Source organism: Microcaecilia unicolor, chromosome 8 (genome assembly GCF_901765095.1).
Source record: "Microcaecilia unicolor chromosome 8, aMicUni1.1, whole genome shotgun sequence".
In the NCBI taxonomy this organism is placed as follows: domain Eukaryota; kingdom Metazoa; phylum Chordata; class Amphibia; order Gymnophiona; family Siphonopidae; genus Microcaecilia; species Microcaecilia unicolor.
The window spans coordinates 245,866,754-245,887,790 of record NC_044038.1 but is presented as its reverse complement, the minus strand read 5'-3'; the positions used below and the strand labels follow the sequence as shown (position 1 = coordinate 245,887,790).

General features: G+C 41.3%; 1 protein-coding gene across 2 annotated transcripts in view; it reads left to right on the top strand.

Moving 5' to 3' along the window:
• The window catches only part of LOC115476618 (ubiquinol-cytochrome-c reductase complex assembly factor 1), a 49,874-nt gene extending 32,426 nt beyond the window's left edge, over positions 1–17,448 (top strand). For both annotated transcript variants that reach the window (XM_030213088.1, XM_030213089.1), the window contains exons 9-11: positions 11,088–11,165; positions 16,055–16,168; positions 16,950–17,448. In XM_030213088.1, coding sequence (XP_030068948.1) covers positions 11,088–11,165; positions 16,055–16,168; positions 16,950–17,084 — 327 coding nt within the window. In that variant the 3' untranslated portion in view covers positions 17,085–17,448. The remainder of the gene's footprint in view (positions 1–11,087; positions 11,166–16,054; positions 16,169–16,949) is intronic.
• The last annotated feature ends 3,589 nt before the right edge of the window (positions 17,449–21,037 follow it).

Below are 21,037 nucleotides of genomic sequence, written 5' to 3'. Positions count from 1 at the left end.
AGGCCCACAGACAAAACCATGAGGAACACAATCCAAACAGAGATTAACAAAGTTTCAGTAGTGTGTTTTTACTGGAAACCAAACTGATATTGATCTAATACTCCCATGAGCATCAGTATGCTCCTGCAATTGTTCAAACACTAATTTCTCCAAAATCTAAAAAAAAAAAAAGAGGATAAAGGTGACTGGTCAGTGTCTTTGAATGGATGCTAGGTGTGAATCAACCCATTTTTTCCCCACCCCTTCCGGAACCGAATACAGAGAAGTGTGCTAAAGAGTGAAAGCCTGAGCACAACATCGAGGCTTTAACGCCAAATCATATTAGGTATAATGGACCTGTGACTCTGCTTCACTTTTGATTACCGATCCACCTGCATCTCCCACCTCCTAGTCCCCTATCTCCTCCAAAAAAAAGATATACTGGAACTGGAAAAGATAAAGAAAAAAAGTAACCAAAATGATTAAGGGGGATAGAAGGGACTCTCCTATAAGGGAAAGCTAAGAGATTAGGGCTGTTCAGATTGGAAAAAAAGACAACTGAGGAGTGATAAGTTAGTCATTTAAAATTCTGAATGGCGTGGAACACGTAAATGTGAATCAATGCTTACACTTTCATACTGATGCTCATGGCAGATCAATATCAGTTTGGTTTTCGGTATAAACATAATACTGAAAGTTTGTTAATCTGTTTTGGATTGTGTTCATCATGGTTTTGACTGTGGTATTGATCACCTAACGGTGGCCCTAGATATTTCTACTTCTTTATATTTTTTATTTTTTGTTACATTTGTACCCCGTGCTTTCCCACTCATGGCAGGCTCAATGTGGCTTACAGGTACTTATTTGTACCTGGGGCAATGGAGGGTTAAGTGACTTGCCCAGAGTCACAAGGAGCTGCCTGTAGCTGAGGTGGGAATTGAACTCAGTTCCCCAGGACCAAAGTCCACCACCCTAACCACTAGGCCACTCCTCCACTCCTCTTTCTATACACTGAACCATGGTTTGTTGCTGCTTAGATTGCAACCTTTAGCAATTCGTATACAAGTGGCCAGAGGAGCAATTTAAATGTTAAACAGAGGGGTGCCAAAATGTTCCCCCGAGGGACCCCATATGATAAAGGATGAGGATTTGATAGGGTGTTATCCTGTGCGCTTCAAATATACAAGCAGAGAAATAGGAGCATAGCCAGTATATCAGCCCTCAAATGTTACATACAGGAGGGTGTGATTGACTAGATCAAAGACAGAATTAAGGTCTAACTTGATTAAAATCACATCTTGTCTATCAGGACAGATGATATCGTTAACCATGGAGATGAGTGCAAACGCGGTACTGTGTCCTTCACAAAGAGCAGATTGATTAGGATGGAAGGAATTGTTGGAGTTCCAGAACCAAAGGAATTGCGAATGAGCAATTTTTTCACACAATGTTGTTAGGAAAGGTAGATCGCAATTGAACGACTATAGTTCAAGGAATACTAGAATCTAGGCCAGATTTTTTAACATGAGGACTGATCACAAAGCCTGTGGTAGGCTAATGAGATCAAAGAAATAGTAGGTGGCAGGAACCCCGCTGGACCGTTGTGGACCATCAAACACCCTTCACCCCTGCCCAGCGCTCTTTCTGGTCCGGGCTGAGCTTGACAAGGGCACTGCTCACTGCCCATGAAAACACTGCCTCTGTTGACAGTTAGCATGGCTGCCGTATGAAAAGGAGGAGCCATGCAAAAGAAGGGGTAATTCTGGTGTCTGCTCAGGGACTTCGTGTTAAGTGGTGGCAGCTGAGCTTCAGGGTGCCTTCAGCTGTAAGAGCCACAGCTTGATGTTCATCTGTCAGCAGGAAGCCGTGTAGTAAGAGAGGAGGCACCTGGTCAAAGGCAACCCATGATCTCAGAAGAGAGGAAGGAATTGAGCAGAGAAATGGAGCTGAATTTGAAGTGTTATGGAGTGGGAGAGGAGAGCCGCAGGAGAGGTTAATGTAGGGAAATGCAACTATGACACGTGCTTTCTAACCAGAAACGAACCAGAAGAGGGAACATTAATCAGCTTTGTCCTTATTTTGTTAAGGCATCTCTCCCTGTCTTTCTCAGAGGTAGGTTGTTCGTTCTAGAGTAAGCCAACATCATTTTCTCGTTCCTGGCAAATACAGTTCAAGAAAACTTAACTCGTTCTCTTTCTAGTGTTGCTCTTTCATTCATTTTTATTTATTATTTGTTACATTTGTACCCCACTATTTCCCACCTATTTGCAGGCTCAATGTGGCTTACATAGTACCTTAGAGGCTGTTGCCCAATTCGATTGGTAACAGATACAAAGTTATATTGTGATCAGATGAGGTAGGTTTGGATCAGGTATCAAGGGGTCGAAAGGGGTGAAGATTATAATGTGCAGTACGATCATTAGTTATGCAGGGTGCTGGGATTTTATGTTGGATCGTTGGGATGGGCTGTTTTGAATAGGTGAGTCTTGAGTTGATTTTCTGAAGTTTAAGTGGTCATGGATGGTTCTCACTAAATTTTGGGAGTCCGTTCCATAGTTGTGTGCTTATGTAAGAGAAGTTGATGCGATGTTGTTTTGTATTTAGTCTTTTACAGTTTGGATAATGTAGATTTAGGTATGATCTTGATGATCTGATTCTGTTTCTCGTTGGTAGATCTTTTAGGTCTGTCATGTAACCTGGAGCTATGCCGTAGATGATTTTGGAAGGCTAAGTGCTTTGAAAATATGCCTCTTTGTGTACCAAGGTGCAGATTTTGAAGATGGTCCGTTCTTTGATTGGGAGCCAGTGCAGCTTTTCTCGTAGGGGTTTGGCACTTTTGAATCGTGTTTTACCATATATCAGTCTGGCTGTTAAATTTTGGGCATGGTCTGGAGTTTTTTTGTGATTGTGCTTTGCATCCCGCGTAGATTCCGTTACCGTAATCTGCCGGCTTAGGACCATGATGTATTAGGTTTTGAAACGTTTCCCTCGAGAAGAAAAGACTTTTATTCGTTTGAGTTTCCACATTGCATGGAACATTTTCTTTATTACAAGTATTTACTTGGTTCTCTAGTGTGAGGCTCCGATCGAGTGTGACACGAGTATTTTTAAACTTTCTGAGGGTAGCATGGTTGATAGTTTTTTGGTTTCAAAGATGCATATATTTCCTGACACATCAAGGGAATCGCAGGACTGGGAGGTGTGAAGTCTTGGCTTTTAAGCCAGGAATCATTGCCCTAGGTGGGACCTTCTAGCGTGATTCCCTTGTAAGTGTTTTATTTCCTATTACTTATTTGTTTGAACCTAAGAAATATAAGAGTTTGTGGAAAAGATGAAGAATCCTCTGCAGCAACTTCCTTCAGTTACGACTGTACCGGCTGCAATAACCAATTAACCTTCCTCCCTCAGAAAATGTGAAGTGTAAGATTAACCATTTTGAGTTTTTCTTATTTTCTTTAAGATTGTTTTCCTGATCTTGGATCTTCCAATTGTGGACAATTATGTAAATATATATTGTTGAGAGAAAATGTTTTCCTTTTTATATTAATTTCTGTATTTCCTTATATTTATGTGATAGATGTGAATGTAATTAAGTAAAATGATAAATATATAAATAAAATAAAATAAAAAAACTTTCTGAGGTAGGGAGTATGTGTCCTGGGGTAATTATAGTTGCAGGTTTGTACTTGTTGTGGTGTGATGAAAGGATGAGGCAGTGTGTTTTGCATCCATGAAAGTTGTTTATTTGTCATATACACTAAGACCAGCATACAGCTGCAGTAGTTCTGTTATGTACGCACACTTCCAGTGTGCTAAATAATCATTTTTACTTTTTAGTGCTGGGGGTCATGTTCAGTTCTAATGGGTTAGTGTGTGGGCATTAGCGTGTGAGCCCTTACCACCTAGAAAATAGGTGTAGTTACGGGCTTGTACGCTAATAGAACAGCTTGGCCATTATTGTCGATATACAAAAATCAGCCATTTTACCCACGCGTTAAAAGGTGGCCCCAGCGCGCGGGAAACCCACGCGCTAGTAATAACGCAGCCCACCTTTTAGCGCAACTTTGTAAAATGGCCCCCAAATTATTAGGTCAAGCTCTGAAAGTAAAAATATTTTGTCTGAGTCTGCCTAATACACTTTACAAAGCATTTAAAAATATAGCCTTACGTTTCTCTGGGAATTATTTTTCAGTTTTCCCCCTTTTCCTTTCCTCTTACTAGAGGGCAGAGGTAGAGCAAAGTAATAACTTGTATTCACTTCTGAAAGGTTGCAGTAATAAAGGAGCCCTTGTTAACACTGACGAACATGGTAGACTGGAGCTTTCACAGACCTTTCATTGTTTATTTTATCTGTAATTTGGAACCTTCAGCACTCTTAAAATATTGGCAAGAAAATCTTTAACCGTTGAAGTACTGACATTCTACTATTAATACCACTGGCAGCCATTTCTAGAGAGATGCAGTGTCTGCTCACATTCTGGCCAAGACACACAGACAACTAAGAGGAGTGGGAAAATATATTTATTTAATAGAGAGCCTGATCACCAGAGCTGGGGGAAGATCTTTGAATTTTAAAGAGACCTTTAAGATATCAAAGAAATCCAGCTTCCTTATTGCAGTCTAGATATACAAATGTTTCTTCCAGTGGAATCCTTTAAAATAGCAAACTCTTAAGAGCTGGAACTGTGTATGAGCAAGTGAGAGCCTCTTCGGTTACCTTCCTCAGTCTTTGCCATATCCTCCCAAAATAGTTTATAATTCTATTAAAATTTACTATAACGCTAAGCTTTGTCAGATCACATCATAAGTACATAAGTATTGCCATACTGGGAGAGACCAAAGGTCCATCGAGCCCAGCATCCTGTTTCCAACAGTGGTCAATCCAGGTCACAAATACCCAGCAAGATCCCAAAAATGTACAAAACATTTTATACTGCTTATCCCAGAAATAGTGGATTTTCCCCAAGTCCATTTAATAACGGTCTATGGACTTTTCCTTTAGGAAGCCGTCCAAACCTTTTTAAAACTTCACTAAGCTAACCGCCTTTACCACATTCTCTGGCAACGAATTCCAGAGTTTAATTACACGTTGAGTGAAGAAACATTTTCTCAGATTCGTTTTAAATTTACTACATTGTAGCTTCATCGCATGCCCCCCTAGTCCTAGTATTTTTGGAAAGCGTGAACAGACCTTTCACATCTACCCGTTCAACTCCACTCATTATTTTATAGACCTCTATCATATCTCCCCTCAGCCGCCTTTTCTCCAAGCTGAAGAGCCCTAGCCGCTTTAGCCTTTCCTCATAGGGAACTCGTCCCATCCCCTTTATCATTTTAATCGCCCTTCTCTGCATCAGTTTATAATATATACATTTTAAAAATGTATAAAACTTAGGGCTCCTTTTACTAAAGTGAGCTAATGGATTAGCATGTGCTAAATGCTGAGAAGACCATTTTATTCCTACAGACTTCTTAGCATTTAGCGCATGCTAATCGTTGCACGCCTTAGTAAAAAAGGAGCCCTAAATGACTAGAAAAGAATTTCATTCAGGAAATGACAGATCTCAAAGCAACATACCAAGAGTATTCATATCATAAGTATAGTACATACACAACCACATCTGTGTAGGTGCACCAGTAGATCATCAACTAATCCAGGCTAACCTGAAATAATGGGCTTTAACATTTCGTAATGGAGCCCTCAGCCCTGATTTCCTTACTGATCCCCATTCCACGCATATGCACCCACCCAGAAAATGTTGAGGGAGAAGGACTACAAATCCTGTGCTCCAGGACCACACGTACGGCCTACTAGGAGCATACTGTAGCACCCATAGAAGCAAGATAAGAAGGCACCTTTTCATTTAGAGCTAAAAATCATTGGCAAGTAGTGATAACGAACATAAAGAGGGGTTACGTGTTCCTATTTTCTCACCTTACCCAACTACATTCTATAATATCTGTGACCGCTTAAGATTATAGGCCAACATACAAAATATTACCATAATCTAAATGAGAGAATAACGGGGCATGAATCAAGCTGTGTAAAGCAGCCTCATTAAAATAAAACCTTGAAGACAGAAGATAACGCAACAGAAATAAACCCTGTCTCATAACACCTGATGCCTGATCCCTAAAAGTAAGCTGGTAATCAATGACCACACTCAAATATGTAAAAGTGTCTACTGCTGTTACAGGAAATCCAAGCAAAACAGGGATCGCAGGGGGACAGTCTAACTTTCCTGTGATCCAGCAGGCTGTTGTCTTAGACATATTTAATAGTAGCTGATGCTCCTTCAACCAAATTGAGATTGCCAACAAACAATCCTGTAAAACACTCAAATCAATACACATGAGGGATGTTTTAAAGACTAATAAAATCCCATCCGCATAAGCATAGACACTCCAAAACCCTTCTGGAGGAGCATGTCAGGAATGCAGAACGGGTGTGGACACGCAATCCAGCTAGCGCATTCCGATTACCGTGTGCTGAGTGGCCAGCATATCTATAAGGCCAGGAGCTCTTAGTTACTACTTACTACTACTTAACATTTCTAGAGCACTACTAGGGTTACGCAGCGCTGTACAATTTAACAAAGAGAGACAGTCCCTGCTCAAAGAGCTTACAATCTAATAGACAAGTGAACGGTCGGTCCGATAGGGGCAGTCAAATTGGGGCAGTCTGGATTCACTGAACGGTAAGGGTTAGGTGCCGAACGCAGCATTGAAGAGGTGGGCTTTAAGCAAAGACTTGAAGACGGGCAAGGAGGGGGCTTGGCGTAAGGGCTCAGGAAGGTTGTTCCAAGCATAGGGTGAGGCGAGGCAGAATGAGCGGAGCCTGGATTTGGCGGGGTGGAGAAGGGTACTGAGAGGAGGGATTTATCCTGTGAACCGGAGGGTAGGGCGGGGGAACGTACGGGGAGATGAGGGTAGAAAGATGTGAGGGGCAGCAGACTGAGTGCATTTAGTTCCTCTTAATTAGGAGATTGTAAGTGCTCCCCATCAATTTTTTTCAGGTTACGCATGTTATGCGAACATTAGCACATGACCTGAAAGAGAATACTGGGAATTGCTCTCTATTAACTGGGCATGTAAAAAAAATGGGCCTAGTGCGTGGGAACGGCCTCTTCGTTAGTACACACCAGGCCTGTTGACTACCCCATAGTGTCGGAATGAAACAAAACTATGTTCATAGTAATCTTCATATATGCACAGATGTCCATGTTTAATAAAGAATATAACAAAATATTTTCTAAAGGGAAATTGGAAAAAATTAACCCATTCTATCTTGCCATTTAAACCTCAAAGGCTCCGTTGATTTTAATCGGAAATCCATCTTTGCTCATGTTGGGGCAGCAGACGTCTTCGGTCACCCACCTCTTTCTTTGCAGCGAAATACCGTTCAATAACAAATCAAATAGAAAGAGGAGGAAGAAGAAAGGGAGCATCGGTTAAAATATGAGTTCTGAAGAGCAATAGAGTTTCCTAATCCATCAGGAAGTCAACATTCTTCGATACTGGGAAAATGGCTTTGTCTGTGTCAAGTAAAAACAATCAGTTGGTTAGAGCCATGGTTGAGAACCAGGGTGGCCCGGTTCAAATCTCACCTGCTGCTCCTTGTGATCTGGGCAAATCACTTAATCCTTCATTGCCTCAGGTACAAACATAGGAGCCCTTTTACTAAAGCTTAGCGTGTGCTAATGGACTAAGTGGCTCTTTACTAAGCTGCTTAGGATGTATGCGTGTCCTACGTGCATCCAGTTTTGAACTACCGCCCAGCTGCTGCGTGGTCCGAGCAGTAATTTCATTTTTTACACGCGGTCCGCTACATGTGCCGGAAAATATTTTTTATTTTCTGGTTCATGGCGGGAATCGGCATTGTATGCTCGCTGACAATTTTCGCCCGGTTAACATGTGAGACCTTACCGCAAGTCAATGGGTGTCAGTAAGGTCTCAGGCCCAAAATGGATGTGTGCCAATTTTCATTGTGCCACACGTCCATTTTCAGCAAAAAAAAAAAGGCATTTTTTGCAGGTGCGCTGAAAATTGGCGTCTACACCAGTGCAGGCCATTTTTTGGCACACCTTAGTAAAAGGACTCCTAAATTCTGTGTGTCATTCTTTATATCTTTGGGCCATGTGGCAGCTTATGCTAAAGAACATTAGCATGCACTAAGCTTTAGTTGAACAGCCCCAGAGCTTATAAACCCTCCAGGGACAGGAAAGTACCTATCGTATCTTGCGCTACCACTTAGAAAGGCATGAGCTAAATCCAAAATTGTACTGCAGCCAATTCAGCTCAATATTTTTGTGAGTGATATTGCCGAAAAGTTAGAAGGATAAGTACACAAAGATTAGCAACAGAGTAAACACTCGGAAGGAGTGGAAAGCATGGGAAGTGATCTACAAGAATTAGAGGCGTGAAGAAACGCTTTATATGTGATGATTTTGGGGACCAGAGATCCAAAGGAGCTGTATGTGATAGGAGTTGAGCGGCTGATGGCACAGACCAGAAAAGAGACTCCAGTGTGATAGCGTCTGAGGATCTCAAGGGAACAAAACTATATGATAAAGGAGGTGGCAAAAGCCCAGAAGGATGCTTGGCCTGCATAGAGAGAGGCATAGTCAACAGAAGGAAGGAGCTGATAATCCCCCTTTACAAGTCATTGATGAGACCCACACTGCTTACGGAGTGTGGCCTTCTATTTCATTTTTTTCCTCTGCCTGTTTCTTCCCGGTTTATAGTCTCTTATTCTGTATTGGATTGAGGATTGTCCCGGTTCCCTCGCCCTTCCTGGCAGGTGTGGACTGAGGGTGAAGGATTCTGTTAGCACAGTGATGTTAACTGGAGCGTCACAACACAGCTCAGGGAGGCGTATCACACGGCAGAAGACGCAGCCAGACTAGGGGGGCAGACCATCAAGAAAAAGCCCAGGAAGTTATTTTTTCACGGAGAGAGTGGTGGAGGCTTGGAATGCCCTCCCGCGGGAGTTGGTGGAGGTGAAAACGGTAACGGAATTCAAACATGCGTGGGATAAACATAAAGGAATCATGTTCAAAAGAAATGGTACCCTCAGGAGCTTAGCCGAGATTGGATAACGAGCCGGTAGTGGGAGGCAGAGCTGGTGGTTGGGAGGCGGGGATAGTGTGGGGCAGACTTATACGGTCTGTGCCAGAGCCGATGGTGTGAGGCGGGGCTAGTGCTGGTCAGACTTGTATGGTCTGTGCCCTGAAAAAGACAGGTACAAATCAAGGTAAGGTATACACAAAAAAGTGGCACAGGGGAGGCGGGGCTGGTGGTTGGAGGCGGGGATAGTGTTGGGCAGACTTATACGGTCTGTGCCAGAGCCAGTGGTGGGAAGCGGGACTGGAGGTTGGGAGGCAGGGATAGTGCTGGGCAGACTTATACGGTCTGAGCCAGAGCCGGTGGTGGGAGGCGGGGATAGTGCTGGGCAGACTTATACGATCTGTGCCAGAGCCGGTGGTGGGAGGCGGGGATAGTGCTGGGCAGACTTATACGATCTGTGCCAGAGCCGGTGGTGGGAGGCGGGGATAGTGCTGGGCAGACTTATACGGTCTGTGCCCTGAAGAGCACAGGTACAAATCAAAGTAGGGTATACACAAAAGTAGCAAACATGAGTTGTCTTGTTGGGCAGACTGGATGGACCGTGCAGGTCTTTTTCTGCCGTCATCTACTATGTTACTATGTAGTCCTAGCAGTCTGCCTTAATTCCACGTGAGCTGCTCTCCTTCTCACTGGAAGCAGTGTTTAATATGATTTCACTTCCAGTGTGCTCATCTTAGTTCTACCTACTACTGCGACCTGTGGAAGGATTACAGCAAACATGAAATTAAGGCAAGAGTGATGGTGCAGGGGGGAAAGAAGAGGTACTGTAGGGGAGGAGGGAGAGGGACAATGCTGCATTGTAAGGAAGGGATGAAGAGAGTTGCACTGTGGCAGAAAAGAAGGGAGAGAACCATGTTGCACTATATGGGAGGAAAGAGGGGAGATACTGCACTGTAAGGGGAGGGTCAGTGCTGCACTGAGAGGGGAGATGCTGCACTGTAAAGGGAGGGTCAGTGCTGCACTGAGAGGGGAGATGCTGCAGTGTTGGGGGAAGAGGAAGGAGAAGACAGGTTGTGTAGTGAGAAAGGGAATTGGGTACTGCAGTGTTGAGAAAAATGGGAAAGAGGATAGAGGTTGTACTGAAGGAGGGAGAGGGACGATGCTGCACTGTTCGGGGGAAAGGGAGAAGGGAAAGAGGTTATACTATGGGAGGAGAGGACAGATGCTGCACTGTTATGTTAGCATGTAGTTCCTGTGTAGGGATCTGTTGCAGTCCAGCTTCCCAGTAGAAGCTGCATTGGTGCTCTAGGGCCTGGTGTAATATTTACAGCTTTGTTCTATGTCCTGATAGGGAAACTAAGTTAAAAGAGATGTTATGAGAGGAGATGACAGGAAGAAGAGGTGGTCTGTAGTTATTTTATGTAGCAAAGTTAGTTTTACTGCCTTTCAACAGATATCAAGGTGGTGTACAAATAGGATTCACATCCGTTAAATTTAACAAAATAGAAAAAGGTCAGACAAATACCACTTGACAAACAATAAATACAACAACAAAAAAACATAAGGAGGGGAAAGATTTTTAAAAACCCTTATACAATGTTAAATTATTGAAAACATAAGGATAGCAGGAACAGGTCATCGGTTCTCATCCATCCCTATCGTCATTGGTGTTAAAAGGATATTTTATGGAATGACTGTGGGCTTGAAGTGGGGCAGGGCTGGAAGGCATGTGCTAAAATCTCTCGCTCAAAAATTGTTCCCTCCGGGGAATGGGGGAGTAGCCTGAACTTGCTGTGATTCATTAGCAACCAGGTTAATTCCTTCATGTCGACCGATGAGTACAAAATGATTTTAAATCTTTGAAACTAATTTTCCTGATGTGCCTGGAATTTAATTATTTAGCATCTGATAGTATGTAGTTGACTTGTAATGTGGTGTTGAAGTTTCCAAGTTCGATAGTTATTAAATACTTGCTGTCCATTATAATTGTCACCTCTGTTTCCTGAATGGTAGAAAACATTTGTTTCTCTTTCTTATTACAGATTGATTCTGTTGCCCTGAAGAACAGTATGAGAGTCATGATAGAACATTTCTATGCTGCAATTTTTGGCTATGATGAAGTAAGTCTTAGATTTTATGCAGAACTGCACTATGGAAGCCTCGTAATTTTCTGATTATATCGATAACCCTGCAAATAGAAAGATTGCAGCTTATAAAGAAACATAAATATATAAATAATAAGGAAATAAAAATATGGCAGTACCCTAAAATCCAAGCCCAGAAAATCACTATGCCTCTAAAAGTGTGTGTGTGGGGGGGGGGGGGGGGGGGGGCATATTTCACATAAACAGCACTTATTCAATATGTTTTGATACACTAAACACCGTCATCTAAGCAAACCATCCTCAGGATGCTGGTTATTTATTCAGAGGAAGGTTCTCTAGCAGTATAATATCCTGAGAATAGTTCAGGAATCATCTGCTAGCTAATTGTGTTTTGTTTGTGAAATATCCGGGAAAACTATTTTACAATCCAAAAGGACAATGTATACTATGAAAGAACATTTTTAAAAAATATGAGAACGTTGGCTCTCTAAGTTGAAAGCAATTTAGGAAAAAACAAAACTTACTCTGTAAATTGGAGGAATAGCATTAAAGGTCAGTTTCAGCACAAACCCAAAAAATACTTTCTGATCATATTTACGGAATTTCCATAACTTTCCAGCTTATTTTGCAGAGAATTATTATGTTTATTCAAAGTAGTATTTAATGTCTGTAGAATGGAAACATGATTGCAACAAGATTTATTTTAGACTAGGGTTCTCATCCTTTTTTTCAGTTGGGATACACCTGATGGACGATGTGCACATATGTGACACATTGGTACACGTGATCTTCGTGAACCTTTAGCCTGGCACAGTGAAGCTGTTCTTATGAGTTAATGTAAACATGCTCTGCGTCTGCAAAAAATCCAATCTCCCCCCAACAATAGAAGTTTAGAAGGAGGAAATTTCTTCATGGAAGTCACCACACACAAAAAAAAAATTCTGATTCTCATTCCATCTGAGAATAGCAACATAAATCTCTCCACTACCAGACACACTGTGAAATAATACAAACCTGAAAAAAAATCCTAACTCAACATACAGATAGCAATCTGTCACACTACAGTAGCACTAATTCCTAAGATTCAAACAACAAGAACTCTACCTATGATAGGCAACACAACAAATAGTACATTAGGCCCTGGGACACCAGTACATCTACTCCTGGTAAAACAGAACAAGTGGGACCTGCTACAGATTTCAACACAGAAACTAATGTAAATAGAATATTGAACCTCAGTCACATGCAAAACACAGACAACCCTCCCCCAATACAGAACAAAAGATCCAAATTATTGGGTGGGGGGAACCAGAGAGGAGTGAAATGGGAACAAAGGATCAAGAGGATAGGCCTAGCGGCAGCAAAATCCATAGGCTTGCGTTTTGGAAGCAAGACAAGGGACCCACAGTGCAAAATTGGATTGGAAAGATCAGGGGATTAATAGTGATGGAAGAATTGACAGATAAAAGGCGGGGCAGGTTCAACTCAGAGGCTGAAGAATGGAAACACTTTTGATCGAATATTGGTGAAAGACCTGTAAGGGTGGGGGGAAATGGGGAGGGGAAGCCGGGGAATGAAGGGACCAAGGTGGTGGTGGGGGGGGGAGAGGGGGTGAATATGGGGTGGGAGAAAATGGAGGAGATATAAGAGGGGACATCTTTAATGTTTATATGACTGTGATCCTGAGGTTCAGATGAGGGAATGATGGAGGTAACAGAATTTAGGATGAGATATTGTAATGTAATTTTTATATGGTTTGTCAATAAACTTTACAAATTAAAAAAAAAAAAAAAAAGATCACAAATTAGAATAGAAATATTATAACAAAAATTGAACTGGGAACCCCAAGAAATAAAACACACATACTGAACACTGGAGAAGCTTGACTAATCCAATCTAATATCAAGCATTTATGTAATCAATAGAAATTAAAAAAAACATGAAAAGAAAATAAGATGATACCTTTTTATTGGACATAATACATTTCTTGATTAGCTTTCGAAGGTTGCCCTCTTCGTCAGATTGGAAATCGAAGAAGGGCAACATTCGAAGCTAATCAAGAAATGTATTAAGTTATGTCCAATAAAAAAAGGTATCATCTTATTTCTTTTCCATGTTTTATTTCTATTGATTACCTTTAAAAGTGGACTAACAGGCTACCACACCTCTCTACTCAAGCATTTATGTATAAACCATTTTCATTAAATTATCATGAAAACAAAGATATATATACAAAAATGAGTGATGAATTATAACAGAACCCATCCCGCACCTTCCACCCAATCCCAATGTTTGAAATTGGTTCTCCTATGTCCGTAGCACTTGTGACTCTTATACTGAGGAGGGGGTGGGGGAATAAATCTTTCTAATTATATGTCCAGAGAATTAAAAAATGCAGATCAAGCACGCATATTCATACTATTCAAGTAGGGCAACCAATAGTTAGGAAGCACTTTTAGCTTTTGGTCCTTCCTCATTATTGACATATGTTCCATAGTGAGGAGCTCATGCATTTGATTGCGCCATTGGAGTAATGATGGAGAATCTGGATGAATCCATTGGACTAGATGGCATCGTTTTGCAATCGATGCTGCCTTTCAAAGAAGAGATTGGCAGTACCCTCCTTTATCATTGATGTATCATCCAGCAAACAAATTTGCGGAGTGGGTTAGCCAATTACATTGATAAATGGTATCTATATAATTCCAGAGATGTACCAGAACTGCTGCACTTTATGACAATCCCAAAATACAGTGTTTATAGGAAGCTTCTGCTGTTTGACACTTGAGACAGGTCCCATCTTTGCACGAGACAGATGGATATACATACGCAAAAGAAATTTATAATACAATTCTTTTAGTTTAATACTATGTGCTAGCAGTGATGTATCCTTTAGGCTATCTAGACACATCTCCATAGTATTAGTTCCAAAATTGAGAATCCGTTGGTTCACTATTCTCTGAAGTGGGGACTGCTTGATCACTACCTTTAGGCCAGCATAGTAACGTCCTATCAGGCCTTTACTTATAGCTGGTTGTGACCATTTTTCATTAAACATAGATTTCAGTAAAAATCTGTTGATGATGTGCATAGCAATGTGACTATGTAGTGATCACTAGTCCTGTGTTTGTAGTAGGTAAGTGTTTTTAAGGTATTATAATCTAATATTTATTTATTTATTGCATTTGTATCCTACATTTTCCCACCTCTTTGCAGGATATATGTGGATGAGTTCACATTTGTTGATCTTTGTGGTATGCCTTGTTAAAGAGATGGGTCTTCAGTAGTCTGCGGAAGTTAGTTAGTTCATATATCGTTTCAAGTTGCACGGCAGTGCGTTCCAGAATTGTGTGCTCAGTAGGAGAAGGTTGACGCATGCATTAGTTTGTATTTTAGACCTTTGCTGTTAGGGAAGTGAAGATTGAGGAATGTGCGGGATGATTTTTAGCATTCCTTGGTGGTAAGTCTATCAGGTCTGACATGTAGGCTGGGGCATCTCCGTGAATGATTTTGTGAACTAGGGTACATATTTTGAACGTGATGCGTTCTTTAAGAGGGAGCCAGTGTAGCCTTTCCTCGTAGGGGTTTAGCGCTTTCACTATTTTGTTTTACCGAATATGAGTCTAGCTGCAGTGTTTTGGGCTGTCTGGAGTGTTCTTGATTATTTGCTCTTTGCAGCCAACGTAGAGTGCATTGCAGTAGTCTAAATGACTGAGTACCATTGATTGTACCAGGCTACGGAAGATGATTCCTTGGGAAAAAGGTCTTATTCTTTTTAATTTCCACATTGAGTGAAACATCTTCTTGGTTGTGTTTTTCACGTGACTCTCAAGTGTTAGGTGTCGGGTCAATGGTAACTCCAAGAATTTTTAGGGTATCCGAAATTGGAGATTCAGTTTTGGTGTGTTAATGGTGGTGAATTTGTTCGTATTATGCTGAGATGTGAGTATTAGGCATTGGGTTTTTTCTGCGTTGAGTTTCAGCTGAAATGCATCCACCTGTGAATGCATGATGTGTAAACTTTGGTTGATTTCATTGGAAATTTCCTTTAAGTCTTCTTTGAATGGGATGTAAATTGTTACGTCGTCTACGTATATGTATGGATTGCGGTTCGTCATCCTCAATGCATGTTGTATTAGAGCTAGACCATGGGATGCCCATTGTTGAAAACGTGAATGAGTAAGCCCAGGAGGATATTCTTATTTCCCACTAAGGGCAACTATTTGGAGACATTCGAATGCAAGCCATATTTTCTTCCTTAAAAGCGTCCAGGCCCATTTTTACAAGTACTAAGAAAGGAACTACATAAAAATAAAGAGGTCGAGCTATCACAATTGCACCAAAGAACCCATCCTTATTTAACAACATACAAACATATTTTTTTATTAGGATTTATTTACCATCTTTTTGAAGGAATTCACTCAAGATGGTGTACAATGTGAATAAATCAACATGGCAATAGACAATTACAGCAGTAAAAATATTCAAATAATACAAAGTATGGCATAGTACACTACATACAATGTCAACACAATACGTAATAGAACATTTTAATTGATAGTGTAGGGCATAAGCAACGTTGGAACATATAGATAGGTAAGAAAGTAAGAGGAGTTAGAACGTAAGGTGACTAATTTAAGGAAAGTTACACATGAGGTCAGAGAGATGGTTAACATATAGATAGGTAAGAAAGTAAGAAGAGTTTAGAAATTGTCTGAGGTTGAGCCTGGGTTGTTCTTTCAGCAGTCTTCTTCGTTTCAAGGATGCTTATTACATTTTTGCACTTTTTCAGCTTGTGTACTCTAAAGACTGTTTCAAAATGTATAACAGTTTATTTGTGCCTAGTTAGATAAACTCCGTTTCAGAAAGCTCGTGTTATCAATTTTTACAACCTGTTATTTCAGGGGATTCTGTCAGATGATCGTGTGCTGGCAGGTGCACTCTGGAGAAATCTTTTCAACAAACAGTGTGATGATCCGAGGCACCTAGAATTCATGGTGGAGTACATACGCAAACAGGTAGGACCATAGCTGAAAAATAATTTTGTTTACCTCTTCTTCTTTTTCTGGCTGTTAAAAAAAAAACATGGATTGATACAGACTCACAGCAGAGAGTTAGAATGCATGGTACTGAATGAAAATGCATATAATATCATGCTAGAAACCTGGTTCTCCATTCTACGACTCTGAATGGTGTAGCTCCTGAATATTTGTAAACAAGTTTTAAGACACTGTGATCCGGTTTGCTCTCTGAATGCTGCTGTGACACTGAATTGTCTATAGTTGGAACACTCCTCTGGAATAAGTTACTTACTCAATGTCAACTTTTGTCAATCATCCCATTGTGTCCATTCTCCATTCCTCTCTTCCTCATTGGACAAATACTTCTGGACTTCCCTTCCTCATGCCAGCAGCAGCTGAGGTTACTTACTAAGTCAGAGACACAAAGCTTCAACTTGCTTAATAGATCTGAGTAGCCAAGCTGCTGCAGGCTAGAAGTGATTGATAACCATGGCAAGGAGGGAAGAGAATGTGTGTGTGTGTGACTGGCAGTGAGGAATGATGTAGAGAGAATGTCAGCTGTGTAGGGAGGGCAGAGCAGCGGTAACGAGCAGTACAGGAAGTGGTGCAGCATCAGGGATTACTTAATTTCTTCAAAGTCAGAGAAGGGTCCCTTTGCATAAGTTTTAGAAGGATGTACAGGAAATTGAGATAATATGTAGGAATAGTGAATTCACACCATTGTCCGATTGATCTGTGATTAAAGAAAAATGTGATTTTCCTCTCTCGCACATTTCAGATGCAATACCTAGATTCCCTAGCTGGGGAGGACCTGCTGCTTTCAGGTAGTGTGAATTGGCGCCCCCTTATGGAACATGACCCACAGAGCATCCTGAAGCCCTCTTCTCCTACATACAATGATGAGGGACTCTGAGAAACGCAGACCAGCAAAGACCTTTCTTACAACATTTTGAGAAAAAAGTGTTCGACATGGAACTGTCGCAGAATGCTGAGAAGAGGGCTGAAATAAACATATGTTACTGGGGAGTGATTGTATTACGAAGTTATTCTTTATGAAGTCTGCTTTCTCCAGAGGACACAAAGAGCTGTGCTGTGGGAGTGATCCGTAAAGGCCGTTTCTTATTTAAATAAGGTCCTTACTAATACTCAGTGATACAGAACTTCTTATCTGATAATCCTATTACTTTTCAAAACCTTAAAGTACTATGAGAAAATGTTTGAGGTGCGTATTACAGCTCAGATGTGTTTCATGTTCATTAAAATCCAGTCTCTCCTTACCTTGTGCATTTCATGTCCTTATTGTTTGTTTTTGGAATCCGAGCAGGGGGTCAGTCACTGTCCATGCTTATTTTATTCCCTGCTTTGGGTTTCCAGCCTTTGTGAAAATGCAGAGATCTTAAGAAGGCCACAAAGCATTTCTTTTTTAGAAACACTTCTGGTATATAACTCTGACATGAGCCAGTGGTCTTCACTCACTTGCCTCTTTGGAGGGGGGAGGAAGGGTGTCATGCTATCCTGTTGTCTGCATTTAGCTCTGTCAGCTCTCCTGTCCTATTCATGATGTAGCTTCCTTTCCTTCCCCCCTATTTCATAATATATATCTTTTTTGTAAACTGCTCAGAAGCCCTACTGAATGGGCAGTGTATCAGATGCGATTAAACTTGGAAACTTATATTGCTTTCAAATATCTGATGAGCAGTGCTACTGAATAAAAAAACAAGTCTATAAATATTGTACCTGAAAATTGGCTGGGTTTTTTTCCCCTCAACTAAGGCTCTATGGATGCTAGTTTTTAGTCATGGAAAGGAAAGGGAGGTGCCACTAGACGCTTGGGAGTTGGGGGATTTTCAAGTTGGTGGAGTCAACTGGGAGGCACCTACTTGGACTTTACAACCTAGGCAACCTATGAAAAAAAAATCCCCCTCGTGTTCTTTATGGAGTGACAGGAACACGCTAATTTAATCAATATTTGGGGATTACATTTGATCTAGTAATTTAGAATAACTGCACAAGTGAAAATTGAAGATCCACACTATATAGAAAATATGTAACAACAAAGTATGAAGTAATGAAACTGCATGAGTGTATGAAGGATATGAGAACACGTAGCGGTGTGGCATGGCTGAGCCCGAGACAGGAGGGGGCTCATTGAAATACACCTCATTTTATGTGTTTTGGTGAATTTTTTTTATTTTTATTTATTGCACTTGTATCCCACATTTTCCCACCTGTTTGCAGGCTCGATGTGGCTTACAAAGACCTGTTATGGCATCACCATTTCAGGGTACAAGAAATACAATTGGTGTTACAAAGATATCAAGACTAACAAGTCGATCTAGTCAAGCAGTTATGGAACGACTAGTAAAAAAGGCCCGTTTCTGAAACGAATGAAACGGGCGCTAGCAAGGTTTTCCTGGGAGTGTGTATGTTTGAGAGAGAGAGCCAGAGTGAATGTGCGGGTGTGTGACAGAGTGAGACTGTCTGTGTGAAAGTGTGTGTGTGAGAATGAGAGTGTGTGGCAGGGCCCCCTCCCCTGTTCCTAATGCCCCTCACCCGTTCCCTCCCCTCCTTTCCTCCTCCTTCCCACACTTTGGGTTCCTTAAGGCTTTCAAAAGTCTATGTACCCCCGTGGCCCTAACGCCCAGTATCCAGATACCCCACCGCTTTCCTCCTCACCCCTCCCCCAAGATGTAATACTTTCACGTCCTTCATTTTTTAAAAAAAGTGTCCTATCTACCCTGTGTACAAATGCCGCATTCAGATGTGTTCCTCTCGTAAATTTTCATTTCTTTCATTCATTCAGAACTCCCCCCCCCCCCCCCCCGAAACACTTTTGGTTCCTTCAGTCTTTTAAAACTGTCCTATGTACCGTACCCTGTGTGCTAATGGCCAGCATTGAGATTGTTTTCCTGTCCCAAATTTGCATGTCTTTCAGTCATTCAGAACTCCCCCCCCCCCCTTCTCCAGTTTAACACTTTAGTTTCCTTCAGTCTTTTAAAACTCTCCTATCTACCCTGTGTCCTAATGGCCAGCATTCAGATTGTTTTCCTTTCCAAAATGTTCATGTCTTTCAGTCGTTCAGAACTCCCCCCTCCTCCCATTTAACACTTTCGGTTCCTTCAGTCTTTTAAACTCTCCTATCAACCCTGTGTCCTAATGGCCAGCACTCAGATTGTTTTGCTTTGCCAAATTGTCTGTCACTGAGGTCAGTGCGTGCCTGCCTAGCAGACCACTTCCGGCAGGCACGGTCCCAAGCACATCCTGTTGGAGGTGAGAATTATTATATAGGAAGACAGTCGGAATAAAGGAGGAGTTGTGATTTGTTGTGGTTAGTTATGGAATCTAGTGGTAGGTTTTGTTGAAGAGATAGGTTTTCAGCGATTTGCGAAAGTTAGTTATCTCGTTAATCGTTTTCAAGTGAATTGGTAATGCATTCCACAGCTGTGTGCTCATGTAGGAAAAGCTGGACGCATGTGTTAGTCTGTATTTTAGTCCTTTGCAGCTGGGGAAGTGTAGATTAAGAAAAGCATGGGCAGATCTTTTAGCATTTCTGGGTGGGAGGTCCACGAGGTCAAGCATGTATGACGGGGCGTCTCTGTAAATGATTTTATGAACAATCGTGCAGATCTTGAACGTGATACGTCCTTTTAGTGGGAGCCAGTTTAATTTCTTTCTTAGGGGTTTTGCACTTTCGTATTTTGTTTTTCCAGATATAAGTCTGGCTGCGGTATTTTGGCCAGTTTGAAGTTTCTTGATGATCTGTTCTTTACAGCCAGCGTAAAGTGCATTGCAGTAATCCAGGTGACTTAGTACCATTGACTGTACCAGGTTTCTAAAAATGGCCCTTGGGAAGTAAGGTTTTACTCGTTTGAGTTTCCACATGGAGTGAAACATTTTCTTAGTAGTATTCTTCATGTAGTTTTCAAGTGTGAGGTTTCGATCAATGGTAACTCCAAGAATTTTCAGCGTGTTTGAGACGGGAAGGGAGAAGTTTGGGGTGGTTATGGTGGAGAATTCATTTGTATTATGTTGTGAGGTAAGTATAAGACATTGTGTTTTTTCTGCATTGAGTTTTAGCTGAAATGCATCTGCCCAGGAGTGCATGATTTGGAAGCTTTGGTTGATCTCGTTGGTGATTTCCTTTATATCGCGTTTGAACGGGATGTAGATCGTGACGTCGTCTGCGTATATGTATGGATTGAGGTTTTGATTGTCTAGAAGTTTGGCTAGAGGTATCATCATTAGGTTAAAGAGGGTTGGTGAAAGGGGAGGTCCTTAGGGAACTCCACATTCGGGTATCCATGGGGCTGATGTCGCCCCTTTAGTTATGACTTGGTATGATCTTGTTGTTAGGAATCCTCTAAACCAGTTAAGAACATTGCCTCCAATTCCAAAGTATTCCAGAATGTGTAGTAGTATTCCATGGTTGACCATGTCGAAGGCACTGGACATGTCAAATTGCAAAAGAAGTATGTTGTTGCCAATTGCAATTGTTTGATTAAATTTATTCATTAAATTTACTAATACTGTTTCGGTGCTGTAGTTCGATCGAAATCCTGATTAGGATTCATGTAGAATTGAGTGTTTGTTTAGGTGGTTATTGCGCCTTCCATGAGTTTGGTTATCAGCGGGATCAGTGCCACTGGGCGATAGTTGGTTAGGTCACTTGCAGTTTTCTTCACGTCTTTGGGTAAAGGAGTAAGATATTTCCTTTGTCTTTTAGGAAGAGACCATTTTGTAGCATGTAGTTCAGGTGCCTCGTGAGGTCTGTTATGAATTGTTGAGGGGCGGACCTTATAAGATTGCTAGGGCAGATGTCTAACTTGCATTGTGATTTGGCATAACTTTTAAGCACTTGGGAGATGC